This window comes from Panonychus citri, unplaced genomic scaffold, assembly GCF_014898815.1.
Source record: "Panonychus citri isolate SS breed McGregor unplaced genomic scaffold, ASM1489881v1 Contig00095, whole genome shotgun sequence".
Classification (NCBI taxonomy): Eukaryota; Metazoa; Arthropoda; class Arachnida; order Trombidiformes; family Tetranychidae; genus Panonychus; species Panonychus citri.
In genome coordinates this window covers 1291982-1307355 of record NW_026515500.1, presented here as the reverse complement: position 1 = coordinate 1307355, position 15374 = coordinate 1291982, and the positions used below count along the sequence as shown (strand labels likewise).

The window sequence follows — 15374 nt, the reverse complement described above, 5'->3', positions numbered from 1 at the left end:
ATCAAGCCACTAACACAGGTCATCATCTTCCTAAATCATCATCATCATCCTAATCATCTCCATCCAAATACAAGCCATAAAGTCAGCAGAAATTTTTTTCGTAACAACATTGACATTGGATTCTTGTTGATAGTAGTTGAGAATCTAGACAGTTTGATAGACTAAAAGTACAGGGTTGACAATATAACATTCTGAGAAGGTTCACATTTTTCGAATATGTTGGACACTCCGTTAAAGACCTCAATTCCATGAAAAGGGTTGAATAAATGAAAGAATTCAACCCTTCATGTTGAGCATTTTCATCACAATGATCTGACAAAGTTGGACTAAAATTGGATACACGGGCACAATCAATAAGTTATGTGTGAACTAAATTGTCTAAAGATAGATTGCCAACCCTGTATCACCATCATGTTGATGATGATTTAGGAAGATAAAAGATGAGATGAATGAGAAATTTACTCAATACATTATTCACTGGATAATCATGAAAGAGAACGAGAGATTTCAACTTGAAAAGAGTAGGAGGATTTTGGAAACATGAACAAGCCTCTGATAACAATACATCTATTGGTTAAACAGGGAATGATAATTTCCATCTAAACCAAGAATTCAGAGGTTTATAATTATCATTAATGATTCTCATCAATTAGAAATTACATTGGTTACAGGGATTCTTTGTATATTCATGGAGACACCAAAAGTAAAAGATATGAAAGGAAAAATGAGAGACATTGGAATGAAAAAGCAAACAAATGAAAAAAAGATGAACATAAATCGTTAATTCAGACAGAATGAATGTATGATCATGGTGAACACTTCTCAATACAAGAATGAATAAAGAGCATCCATGTAGAGCATTGGAAGAGGGGGATATGACAGAAGTTCAAAGTGCTCGAAATCATGAAGAGAGAAAAATAAAGAGAAAAAGGTTAAAATATGGAATCATAATAAGTCTATGGGTAGCAAAAGAAAGAGAGAGATAGAAGATAAAAATTCTGAGAAAAAAATTTTGTTCAGGTTCCAACTGAAGCGAAACAAATGTAGACGAAAAGGTTTCTTCTTACTCCCTTTACATTTCACTCTCTCATCATTATCACCACTCTTATCCATCCTCCATCACCCTATCTCTCTCTCTCTCTCTCTCTCTCTCTCTCTACATGTATACACACAGAAACATCCACACCCTCTTCAATTTACTTACTTCTCATCATCTTTTTCACCATGTTTGTATCTCAAGAGTATTGCCTATTATATTCAGATGATACTCGGATGAAATAGAATCAAAAAAGCATAACCAGAGGAAAAGGGGAAGCAAGATAAGATATTAATAGAGAGAAAAGAGAGAGAGAGATGATGATGATGATGATGAGGAAGAGATAAAGTAATAGATGAACAGATTGGGGGAATAAAATCAATTACGAAGTAAAAAACAGCTTAAGGAAATGGCAATGATTTCGGGTGTGATGATGAAAGAGCAGAATGATAATGATGATCAAGACAGAAGCTAAGAATCAACAGAACGAGAGAGAAAGAGAGTAAGTGAGATCACATCATTATTATGATGAGAGAGTGGAGATAATGATAAGAATGATAAAAAGGGATTCATCATCAATTCTTGATAAGATATTAACGATGCAAAGATAAAACTCATGAAAATCAATGAACTTGGAGCTTGGAATTGAGTGTGTGAAGCTTAATCGGTGTGTAGGAGGTTATATTCATTTTTTTCATTTCGATTTTATATCAAATTAAATTGTTTCAATTGTTAAATTAAAAAGACAAACATATTGAAGATTAACAGAATCAATTTTTATCCTCTGATGAACTTTAATCAACAGAATTGAAATCTAACAGATTGACGATAATTTCATTTTTTTTCACTCAGAGATTTTTTTCTTCTCACTTTAATAATAACATCAAGATAATAATAACTCTGATAATCATGATAACCTCTTGAGAATCATCATGGAATGAGATTTTTTTCCCTTCTTCTTCCTCTATCAGTTCATGTTAACAAAATTATCTCATTCTTTCAGCAGAACTATCTTACCATCATTTTCAAGACAATATTTTAGTTCACCAATATACTACCCACACCATTACCACCCCAAACTGATGCCCTCGGGTGAATTGACGAGTAACACAAGGGGAAGGAACAAATGAAATTTTCTTGAGAAATTTTCTATCACTTCCCTAGACGATAAAAGAAAACAAAAGTAAATATATATACACACAGAATACCATTCGAATAGTTATCGATTTTGTTCCAAGTAAAAGTTCTGAGATAGAAAGTACATTCATGTATATAGCAAGAAAAAAATTCTTCAGAACTTTTCGCTCAGAATTTTTCTCTAGCCATTCAGATGAAAATTCAAGAGAATGAGAGAGAGAGAGAGAAAGCTAATTGAATCAACAAAAGAAAAGAAAAAAGTTCATTCATTATAAAATATTTATATTATCATTCCCCTGAATTCATTATATTATCAATTTGATATTAAAATCGTTCATTCAAATTCAGTTTCATCTCCACTGTGAATATGCATAACATTGACCAGTATTGCCAAAAGTATATTCAATTCCCCATGAACTTTATTTGGATGAGGTAAAAAAAAACTTTTCTTTCCAATGAGAAAACTTCAGAACTTTTTATTTTCTCATTTTCATTTTCATTCTCATGAACTTTTTTTTCAGTTCAACGTTTTTCTTTTGCTTTTTTCTCCATCGCTTACTCTGTACACCTTTCATGCAATTATCATGATAATAATAACAGTAAATACGTTAAAGTGGTGAAAGTTTTTTCCCTCCACCATCAGAATCAAATTCAGAGTAATAACAATATTCTAGGAATGAGATTTGATTTCTTTACATTTATTGGTAAGGAAAATAAGAAGAGAAAAAAACTCTGAATTCTCAGAACTTTTTTTTTGCTTCTCTCATTTTCCAATGTAAATTAAGGTTCAACTGTTTCGTTTAATTTATCTCCTTGTTTCATGATTAAGTTAATGGTGATTGTGATTCATTTAATTACTGAAATAATTACATTACTTTGGTTTTCAGGGATCAATACTCACCAAGACTTATGAATTTTCTCATGAGCTCTTGACTGAAACATGATCAGTTATCGAGTATTGATCAACGTCAATTAAAAAGCCTTGAACACTGAATCAAAGGTTGGAACTTTTTTCTAACCCCATTTGTAGTCTAATTGTAATCATCATTCAAATCATCAACAATCAATTAATCAACTTCAACAGTTATTCAATTTTACCTTTAGGGTAACAATTTTATCATAGTTGATCATTTTACTTTTATCACGATGTAGTAAAAATCACCAGAGGATTCGGGACCTTAATTGAATAACACATTTTCTGTTACATTCTGAACAAAGTTCTGATTCAATCTCATGCAATGAAATTTTATTCACAAGTTAATCAATTCTAATTGTAATTTTGTTACTACTTCAATTTAATTCTGTATGTTCATGTTCACCTTTTATTCAGACTGTTATAATTGTATCAACTCAAAAAAAAAGAATCATCTAAATGTCATGAAACAGTCTCATTATCATGTAATAGAAAAATATTTCAACATAAATTAAGAATAAAAAAAGTTCTGAAAACTTTCAACATTTTATTTTCCCCTGAAAATCAATTGGAAAAACATGGAATAGGTAAAAAAGACCCAAAGAAATGAACATTGTTCAAACTCTCATACAAAACCTCACCAAGATCTCCATGAAGTTTCCAGTCTTAGACTGAATTTCCAGAGAAGCTCATTGGAAATTCAGAAATAATGAAAAACAAAATTCACTTCAATTCTTTCAATAAAATTATCAGAATCTTCTGAATCTAATTTGAATGTTATTTCAAAAGTTAATTTTCTGTTGAAGTAAAATTAATCCAATTATCAAATTTCCTCAAATTCACCATTGAAATTATGAATCAATTAATCATCATGGATCTCCATGGATAGATAACTGAGCTTCCGATGGTCGAGAATGAACTCGAAATTTCATTCTGATAAATTCAAGACAATTCAACATTTGAATAGATATTGAAAGTTACTATTCTCAAAGTTTTCCAAATCTTCGAAAACTCTGAGACTTTGGAATCAATTCAAGTGAACAAAATGAATACTTTCACCATTGATTCCAAGAATTGAGGATAATTATGATTCTCATGATGATCAGAATAATAATGATAATCAAAGTTAATGAGAGTAATTATTAAACTCCTATTGTGTAACTTTAATTCAATCTTATATTCACCCATCATGCAAACCTCCTCATTCACAATTTCCTAAGATTGTTGAGTATTTTTTTCATTCATTATTTTCCGGAATTTTATCACTCCTTTCATGATAAATTACCATGATAATACTTTGCATTCTCTAGAATTCATAATGTGTAATATTATCATTATTATTATTAAGAACCGGAAAATCATTTGAAATGAGAATCACTTTTCACAAGATAATTTCATTTACACAATTCAAGGAGATTCAGGAGACGGAAGTAGATAAAACAAAGTAGGAGTCAGGGGATAAAGTGATGAGACAAACTCAAGAAATGTAATTGAATTTAATCACAATCACAATCAAAATTGAATAACAACAATGACAGTATTGTAATTATGGGAATACAAGCTGAGAGTTTCAATACCCACTCCTAGTGTCATGGAAAACAGGAGGAGGTGGTGAAGAGGTGGATAAGAAGATCAATATGAGGTAGAAAAGAAAAGGTTAAGCATGAGAAAAAATTGTCATGAATAGAAATGAACTTTGTATTCAGTGTATTCATCTATCCCATATCTCCATCATGATAAACCTCCAGAGTAGGTGAAATCTTATGATAATTATTGAACAATCATATGTTCATGATGATAAAAAAGTTCTGAGTAAAATATGAATCTTTTTTCCACTCAGTATATATTCATTTACTATTCTGAGTATTTATACCAGTACAACAATGGGAAAACTGAGATACATCGGTGATGAATATGATATTTATCATGAAAAGAACCACACAAACACATTCAACAGTTTTTTTCCCTCTGAGAGTTCTGATTATCTCCTGATTTTTTCGTTCCATTTTTTTTTCTTCAGGGTGTAAATGATTATATTTCTTACCTTTTAATATTGGAATGTTTTTCTGCCACGATTCTGATTCCTTCATCTTGATGTAATCCATTTTATCCTTACTTTTTTTCCCTTCACTTCATGATATTGATTCTGATGAAGATGCTTTTTCCTTACTGTTTGCTTGTAATCATCATCATCATCATGTTTGATATGATTCCAAATGCAATATAACCCGTAGATATATTTCATGATATAAGATCACAGGAATTCAGTTTTTCTGTCTGTTCAATCAGTCATATCAACTGATATTATTACATTCAGACTATAAGGCGGAAATGGTTTTATCTCTCGTGTTGATTGATTACCTTACGCTTGTAAGTGTGTGAATGAATTGCAAGTAATAATGATCATCATTATATCTCATGGTGATGAGAATTCATTGAAAGACTTGAAATGATAAAAAAAAGGAAAGCAAAACAAAACATAAAAGATTCCAATGGATTTGGATGAGCTTCATTCTGGTTACCATGAATGGACAACGTTATCCAATAGCAGACAGATGATGAGAATGACCAATAATAACCAAGAGGCGTATGATCATGATGGTGATGTTGACGATGAGCATGATAAAGATTCACTATTATTATATTTTGAACTTGAGAAACATGGTAACTCACTACAATCAATAACATTGACCATTCGGATAATATCATTGGAACCAGGGTAAGTCAAGTTAATTGGATTACGACCAATTCTCATTGAATAAAGACAACCAATGAAACCCTTTGTTATCCCAATGTTATCATAGATTTTACTTGAATTATTTATCGCGATCAAATGTCCAATGTACAAATTTTCGGCTAAATCTAAATTTTTCAGATCTCCTTCAGCTGAACCAGCCACATCTCGCTGACGATCAACTGTTAAGAGGCCATCACGAAGGTAACGCTTAGCTACCAGTTTAACTCGTTCTCGAGTTGATATTTTCTCACTTGATCTTAGGATAACAGTTCCAGATCCAAGATTATAACGAAACTCAATGTATCCTGAAAAGGGAAACAAACGAAAAGATCAATCAAAATTTTGAGAAAATCTTCAATTAACTAACAATCTTTTCAATTGTTATCGAAATCAATGATCATCATCAAATTGTTTTGATACAATTTCACCTCCATCTCAAGTATTTCAATTGATACGATAAATCAGCTGACTAAGAAATTCTTACTTCCTCAATCTCATGGAAAGTTTCATATTCCTGAACAGTTATTGATTCCTTAAAGTGACAGAAAATGTTAACTCTTGTCAACATTTCTATCTTTCTGTAGAAATCACAATTCTGTCACAATTTACTAATTGTTATTCATCATAAAGCTAATTTGCAATTTTACAAACTTGATGACAGTTTTATGCAAATTACTTTCACTTTAATTATCCTCAGAGTCTCAATACATGTAAACAATTAACAAATTATCTTGTTAATGGCAAACTTGGATAATCAATACTAATCATCATCAACTGAATACATTGTATTTGCATTAATTAATTACTTCAACTGATCATCAAAGTTGATTGTTTATTAATCTTGTTGATTAGCAGAGGTTTAAGTTTGCATTTAATATAATTTAGAGTCAAAATTTGAGCAGCAATTTAATTAATTACTTTGGAAAGATTAATTTTCATTACGAAACAAAAAAAAAGACTTGAACAAATCTCATCTTAATCCATACTCTTACTATTATTAAGATAACCTATTCAGAAATTGATGATGATAATAATAGAGATGAAAAAAAAATCTCTCTCAAATAGTAGTTAATGTTCAACATGATTCCATGATGCTAGAGAAAATTTAAAAATTAAATCAATGTTGATTCATGTTAATCATGAAACTGAATAATTTACACTCAAATATATTAGTAAGTTAAATATGCAAATGAAATAATGTTACAGGAAAAAAAAGGTTAATCATTTTACATCAACATGTAATTGAAACATCAATCTACATGAGATTAAGGTGAAATTTTCATATTCTGCTGAATTATTTTGTTATCAATTGAATTGCGATTGGATTCTGAGTGAGAACTTTTGAAAGTTCAAGAGAAATATATAATTTACCTCCTTTGATTGATATCGATATGAAATCACCTTCGCCACTCGATGTTTGTCCATTATAAACGAGTAAACCATTTTCGGAGAAGGTCAGAAATTCTAGTTCGATGGACAATCGAGTGTAAGCATTTAATCGAGGCATTTCGATGAAAGATTCACCGAAAAAAGATGGAATGGAAATTGATTTAATCGGTGGTATCATCATCTTAACTTCAGTCGCATTATCGAGTAATAATATTGATGTTGGTTTTGTACTTGAAACTTCATTCTCATTAGGTGATGATAATGATGATGATGATGATGATGAACTTGAAGATGATACACTTGGCTCATGAGATGGTTTCTCTGAATAAACTGAAGGATTCTCAGAATCTTGAAGTGTCGTCTTATAAACTGTTGATCTTTTCAATGGATTCTGGGTAAAAGATTCACTTGAGCCTGATGAAGACATTGTTGATGTTAATGGTGTGGGTGGTGAGTAAGGTGAGACTGAAGAAAATATTGAAGATGAAGGTATTGTTGTCGGTGGGAAGGAGATAGATGTTGGTGTTGTTGTTGATGAAGACGATGTAACCAATGAAGATGAAGATGATACAAACACTGCGGTTGTTGTTGATAATAATGAAGATGATGAGAGATATGAAGACGATAAACTATGGTAGTGATCACTGATTGTTGTTGAACTGCTATTATTTGAATAGATTGAACATTCACCTTGATAAAGGACGGTCAGATTTTTTTGCATTCGACAAGCATAAAGCCGAAGTCCACATTCTGACGGGTATGTTACTCCATCTGAGGCACAAATCCGTTCAGCACCCGAATTGACCAATCGTTTACGTGCCTGGTCAAATGAACATTTAATATCACAGATACACTTTACTGAATCTTCAGTAATATTATGACAAATTGCTCCAAATTTACATTCAAGGTCTGAACATGTTCCTGGATGAACTTTAGTCAATGAAACTGAAATAAAGGAAAAATAAAACAAAATCATCATCATCATGGAAATTAGTTTATCTGTATCATTAATCCTTTCAGAAAGTTCTGAGAATAAAAAAATCATCATGATAAATGATCACATATTTAGACGGTAAATTGAAACAAAAAAAGTTCTGAATAACTTTCTCATTACTCTGAATATGAGATAGTAAAGACAAAAACGAATTTTTTGTTTTCATTCAACTTCCTGAAGAAGTGGAAAAAAAGTTGTGTGAGTAATTTTATCCCTTCAAGATTCAATTATAGTGATAATCGTGCATGTAATTTATTCAGTGGGTGGGATATTATTATTATTGAAAGATATTATCTCATCATGAAATATATTTTTCTCTTAACTAAAAGTTGAACATTTTCCTCATGTTTATTGGATGAACTTTCAGATCAATTCTTGATTCGTAGGATTAAAATAAATGATGTTGATACCATGGACATCATGATTTAAAGACGATGGGTTATCTTTTCATGGTGAGATTAATACTGAAACTAGGATTCTGACTGAGAGAGAGACACTGAAAAAGAATCAGGAAGCAAGATGATGAAAAAAAGGACCAAGGTGACACAATAGAGTTACATCAATAGGTTGACATTTAGAATCAACTTTTAAGGTCATCAGATAATTGTTATTATTTTCTGTTCTTGATACCAAAGGGTCAGATTTTCCTAAAAGGTGAAAAACGATTCAGAACTGACCAGGGAAAAAGAATCATGAATAAGATGAAGAAAAAAAAGTTTTAAAATGTATCAATAGAAATCTCGATATAATCTTTAGTTTATCATTTATCAGGATAAGAGAAACAGTTTTTGTCGATATGATGGAGATTCTGACCTCAGAATTTATCAAAGTTATTCCAATAATAATGGTAGAAAATAATGAAAAGAAAAACTTACTATCTGAACATCCATCAGGGGTTAGAACTGAATCTTTTGGACAAACATTACACTTCATACCCTGGAGTCCATGTTTACATATACATCGACCGGTCATTTGTTCACAATCATCACGAACTGATCCATTCATGTTACAAGAACAAGCTTTTTGTTGGTATATTTACAGGTAAGAATAAGGATAAAGGTAAAAGTTTTCATGGGAAGAGAAAAAAATTTGAAATTCATGAGAAAAAAAAGATGATCATGATAAATTCATAGATTCAGAGAGTCTTAATATTATGAATTACTTACGGATACATCCAGCATTACCCTCTGATATCTTGTGTAAACCCCAATACCCTGGTTCACATCGATCACATTGAATACCCCCTACACCCGATTTACAGTGACATTGATTAGTATTTGGATCACAGGTAAGAGCATAAGAACCATGTCGATTACAGTTACACTTTGATGGGCAACCAGAGTAATTTGGCCCCGGGGCAGATGTTAAACCGTCAGGGCAACAACCATGATCAGTTTTATTACAGTTAATCACTAAACCTGATTCACTTTTAACTGGACAACATTTAGCAAAGTGACTAGTTCTATGGCAATAACTTTCAGATGGACATGATAAACTTTTACCGGTATTTTCATCAACACTGGTCACTTTAGTCTCATTGGTATCACAAGTAAACTGAGGCCCAGGTAACGGTTCATCTTCGCCATTACATGGGATTATTTTACTTTCTTCACATGAAATCAAATTTTCGGGTTTAATGTCTTGTTGTCGACGACAAGCCTCTTCTTGGAGTTTACATTCATTTTCGTACAAACGACCTGAAAGAAAAACCATCGTGACAATTAGTCGATCTGATGAGATGAAATTTTCGAGAGAGAAAAACAAATCATTTCAAAATCACGAATTTCGACTTCAAGTTGAATCAATATTTCGTAATGTATTAATATAAATTTCTTCGAGTTTGGATGTGGACAAAAAATCGAGAAAAAAAGTTCATGTTCATTTCGATTTTGGTACAACTGAACTTTTCTGAACTTTTTTCTACTGAACAGATTGAAAAGAAATGTTGTTTTTTTTTCTTGGGATGAAAAAACCAGAATGAAAATGATATCATCTTACAGAGAGAAAAACAAACTTACTTTTACTGAACTTTACTCAGAACTTTCTGAATCATTGAGAACTTTTTTTTCCCTCATCTTCATATTTCAATCTTTCAATTTTTTGTATCAATAAAAACTAAAAATATCTATTGAGATGCTTACACATCAAAAGCATTATCTTGTCACTCTGATTATAAATTAGGTCTCCTTTTAGTTTCATGGTGAAAAAAAAGTCTGAGCAAAAAAGTTTCATGATAACATTAAACTATTGAAGAATCAAAAAATAAAAACAATGATATCAATTCTGATAAATTTGAAACAATATCAAAGTGTTAGCATGATAAATATATACGAAACTTAGTTTTCTTACTAAATTGTTGATATTATCTCATAATAATGATTCAATTTTTTGTCTCGATCAATTTTTCCCTTGAAATAATCATCATAATCCTGATAATCTGTTATTCCCTGAAATCAGTTTCAATGAAAAGTTATCACTCGTACTTGAAATGATACAAGTTATTACATTTTTTACTTTATTTCTTGAAGATGGTGATTTCAAGTTGAGTCTCAGTAGTTTGATATCAATGAAGATTTTCAACTGAATTTCATGATACTTTCTGATTCTCTCTTGTTCTTGATGAAATTTTTCCTTCTCCCTCATGATAATCTTTTGTGATAATCTCATGTGTGTATAATGTATATACTTGTCAGTAAATATTGTTACTAGAAAATTGCAAAGATTATTGTTCATGTTTATCCTCCTCTGAGAAATGAAACTTCAGCATTTTTCATGGTTATCTTAAGATGTTCAATGTAACCATCATGTTTTTTTTTCTTCAGATCATCATGATAAACATTAAAAATACAAATAGAACGGAAATTCACTCATCATTTTGCTGAATTTACATCATCTTCATGATGGACAGAATTTCGAACCAACCAAAAATTCAAATCATCTCATCTGTTCAAATTCAATTTCATTCCAATCCCTTTCCCAATCTCTCTCCCTCACACTCTCTGAACTAACCCTGAATTTCATGTAATTAGTTGATTGAATAATTGATTATGCTAACAAAAGTATAAATTGAAAGTTAAATATTTAACTCGTCAAATAAAAGACAAATTACAAAACAATTAAAAGGACAACCAAATTCAATTAGAATTTGTCATCTTGACCCGTCCTCTTGCACTCACTAAAAGAGGATACGGAAGTTTATACTCACCATCACTCCCACAAACTTGGTCTTCATCAGATTCTTGGGACGGACACGAGTAAGAGCAAAGACATTGGGGTATCCCTTTATTATCATAATCACAGGTACCACCATAAAGGCAAGTATTTGGATCACAGGTTTGAATATAGCCTACCCCGCCGATGAGTTCTGAGTAGCAACAGAAAAAAAGTTCAGTTGATTCATGAAAAATTCAATGAAAAAAAACCATCAACTTCAAATGGTTCAATATTCAAGAGATAAAATAAGAATCTCAAATTATAAATAGTCTCTTAAATATCAACTAATTGGATAAGGATTAGGATTTTGTTCATAATTATTTTTTTCACAATCAGTTTCTTAATGATAATGATTAATATTTATCGATATTGTTCAATGATTAATTATCATTAACATCAAGTCGAACATTATGATTTCTTTTAATGAAATAAATCAATCATTGATAAAAGCTAATCGATAATTAGTATATTGTAATGAAAATCACGTTAATTGGGATTAATGAATTTTTCTCACCACTGGTTTCTGAGCTTCTCATCTCATGACATTCACCATAATAAGAAACTGTCAGAGGAATTCCGTTTGAGCAAATTGAATGTCGCAAGTGACACTCATTGGTGTAGGTTAATCCATCTGATGAGCAAACGGGTTCCAGGGTGTTTGGACACTCGGTGGGACAGATACATGAACCCTTTGAACAAACGGCTCCGTATTTACAATGAACATTTTTACAAACATCACAAGTATCATAATTTGCTATTAAAATGATTATATTTTTCTGACAAGAATTAAGATTAAGTAGACACTCATTTGGATAAGTTAATCCATCGGTACCACAAACATTACGACCATCCTTTTAATTTGAAATGTTTCGGGTGTTGATTAACCATGAAAATTAATTCACAAATCACCATGTTAATGATGATGATCATGATCATCATGAGATTGTTTTTGTTGTTGTTAATCACCAAAATCGTTTACAAGTTAATCAGTGATGCACAATGAAAAAAAAGGTAAAGTTAAACATGAGAAAAATAATTGAATCAACAATCAAGGTAATCATCAAATTGAATCATGAAAACTAAACCATTCAACCAAGGTGAGTGAAAATAAAAGGAATTAAATTAAAGATAGAAAACAAACAATTAATTTTAATTGTTGAATAAACAATTGTAATTATAGAAGCATTTTAATAGGTAAGAAAGGAGAGACTGATAGACAAAGGTTGACAAAGAAAATTATAACGGAAACGGAAATGATGAAGATGCAAGAAGATGAAAATGATAATCGATGAAAATTTGATTGTAAAGAGATAAACTTTGATTAGAATCTAAATTTTTAAATAATTGTGTTAGAAAATTGATAAGATAATTAACTGAGTTCTTAATATGTTTACCTGGTGGTAAATCTAATCTCTTAATTATCATTAATCAATCATTTTGTTTGTCTTGTTAATTATTAATTATCACCATTAATCTATGATAACAACGAGTTTTGTAATTGAACAATGAGAAAAAAAAACAAAACTTTAACTCATTAACTTTTAATCACTAATCAAGTTAAATATCTTAACATATACACTATTAGATTGTTGTATTTACCCTTGATGATTAGCAAACAATTTATCTAATGATCAACTTAATCATGATTAAGAATAAAAAAAAATGATGATGCTCACCAATGGACAATCTTCATTGCAGATACACTTTTCCTCACCCGAATTATCATCTCGAATACAAGTTGATTGATTACTACAATTAACTCGATCACAATTATACTCTTTGTACCCGGTTGGAACTGTTAAGAAAAAGATGATGATAATAATCAGTTGATTGTCAACAATTAATTTTGATTAAAAGTGATTAATCATTTTCAATTAGAAGAAGTAAAAAATAATAACAAAGTGAATACAAGTAAATACATTGAGAAGGAAAAAAAAATATTCGTAACCGATAATTATGATGATCGTTATAATTAATATTGGAACGAAATTGGAAATGATTAGTCTAACGATCGTTAGAACTTTTTTGTCTCTTTGAAAAATTTACAATTCTATTAGAATATCGAATTTGTTTATTGTTTATTGTTATTATTTTGTTCTGATATTTACTTTTAAGTATCGATTTTAAATCAACAAATTGTGGAGTTGATATAATACAAAACTTACTCTGAAAATATATGATTGATGCTGAGATTAAAAGTGCCACTGCAACTGACAGAATTGATGTAACTATGATGAAGGGAAGATAATTTGATAGAATTGATCTTAATCTTGATAATATTGATCCTCGAGATGATAAAGATTTAGATAATTGATTAGATTGTTGATTTGAGAGAGATGATTGTGATCGCTCATGGTAAGGACTTTCTAAATGGGAAGGTGAGCTTATCTGGATTGTGGGCACCGATTGCGGTGTCGGTGGCGGTGGAGATGATGAAGAAACTGAGGATACTATTGGTTGTGGTGGCAAATGATGAGAATATGAATGACCATGAGGATGATAATGAGAGTGATGACCATGATGGTGGGAGTGATTTGTGGACAATAGTGATGAGGGCGATGAGGAAGGAGGATAAAATTCACAGAGTGGTAATGATGCTACTCGAATCTCTTGGATGGAATTGGAATCATAAATTGTCGAGTTTAAATTATTATTATTATTGTAGATTAATGTTGATTGAGTGTGTGGATTATGGTGATGTTGTTGTTGTTGTTGTTGTTGTCGATTTTGTTGATGATGATGATGAAGGTGGTGATGGTGATGTGGTTGATTTATGTATGAACACATTGAGGACTCGGAAGATGATGAATGCTGAGGTTGATATCCTGAAACTAATTCTGGTGAAGTAATTGTTGAGCATGTTGTTGATGTTGATATTGTTTTGATGGTGTTGCTAATGCTGGTTGAATTATTGTTGATTGATTAGCAATTATTGAATTTGTTGATGTCAATAAATCACAATTTAAAGGTGATACTTGATTCTGATGTGATAATATTTGGGATCCTGTAAATCCTTGAATCTCATGTTGATAACAATTAGTGGTAATATTGTCAGGGAAAATATTATCTAATCCAATGTAATATGATTTATCACAATAATCATCACTCTCACCATCAACTTTAATCATTGATTTATCATCATTTTCATCATCATTTTGATTAGTATCATCAAAAACGTTGATACTTTGATTATCAACACAAAAGACACGACTTTGATAAGGTGGTGAATCCATTGGTCCAGTTAATTGTTATAACGAATTTAAATTAAGTTATGTCGACACAAATTTAACAATTAAACAGAAACAAAAAGTTTCACATTACATAACAAATTTCACTTTCTGATAACATAAACAATCAATTCGCAATTTAAGCTAATAAAACTTTAAACCATTTCGACTGATTAACAAAAATTGAAGGTAAAACTCGAGAGGTAAATTATAAGTATCGAAATTATGTATTTTCTCATGTTCGATTTGATCTGAAAAAAGAAGAAGAAAATAAAACAAATTCGAATTCAATAACTGTAAAACTTTTTCTTTTCCTCGAACATTTCCTCGAATGTTATATGGTTTTCGTTTTTCTCTTTATTCTATGTTTATATTTTTCTTCTAACATTTGATTCTATCGGATTCTGTCAACTATATCATAGATATTATAATAATAATAATCGAGCAACTATTTCTCAACCACAGTTAACCCAATAGACGAACTCACGAACTTGAACATTTAACCTGCTTCCATCTAGTGAATCGTATTCAAGTTAAAGTACTAATTTTTTTTCTTCGAACTAAAAAAAAAGCTTATCAACTTTTGTCCTGTTAATCCATTTCGCCTTGAACTGCGATTTAAATTTCCCTTGTTATCTAAAACTGTTAAGATAACATCATGTCTCTTTATTATAATCCGAAGGGATAATCTAATTGTTGGTTTGGTTTTCCATGATATAACTTATCAT

The 15374-nt window shown here is 30.6% G+C and overlaps 1 protein-coding gene across 1 annotated transcript in view; it reads right to left on the bottom strand.

The window, feature by feature from the left end:
• LOC128387916 (agrin-like) overlaps positions 1-15035 on the bottom strand; it is a 65822-nt gene extending 50787 nt beyond the window's left edge. Inside the window, exons 1-8 of the mRNA XM_053347205.1 lie at positions 13585-15035; positions 13096-13214; positions 11934-12270; positions 11412-11570; positions 9373-9903; positions 9082-9225; positions 7195-8157; positions 5131-6128 (exon numbers count right to left, since the gene is read on the bottom strand). Of these exons, the coding sequence (XP_053203180.1) occupies positions 5680-6128; positions 7195-8157; positions 9082-9225; positions 9373-9903; positions 11412-11570; positions 11934-12270; positions 13096-13214; positions 13585-14206 (3324 nt within the window). The 5' untranslated portion in view covers positions 14207-15035 and the 3' untranslated portion in view covers positions 5131-5679. The remainder of the gene's footprint in view (positions 1-5130; positions 6129-7194; positions 8158-9081; positions 9226-9372; positions 9904-11411; positions 11571-11933; positions 12271-13095; positions 13215-13584) is intronic.
• Positions 15036-15374: the final 339 nt, after the last annotated feature.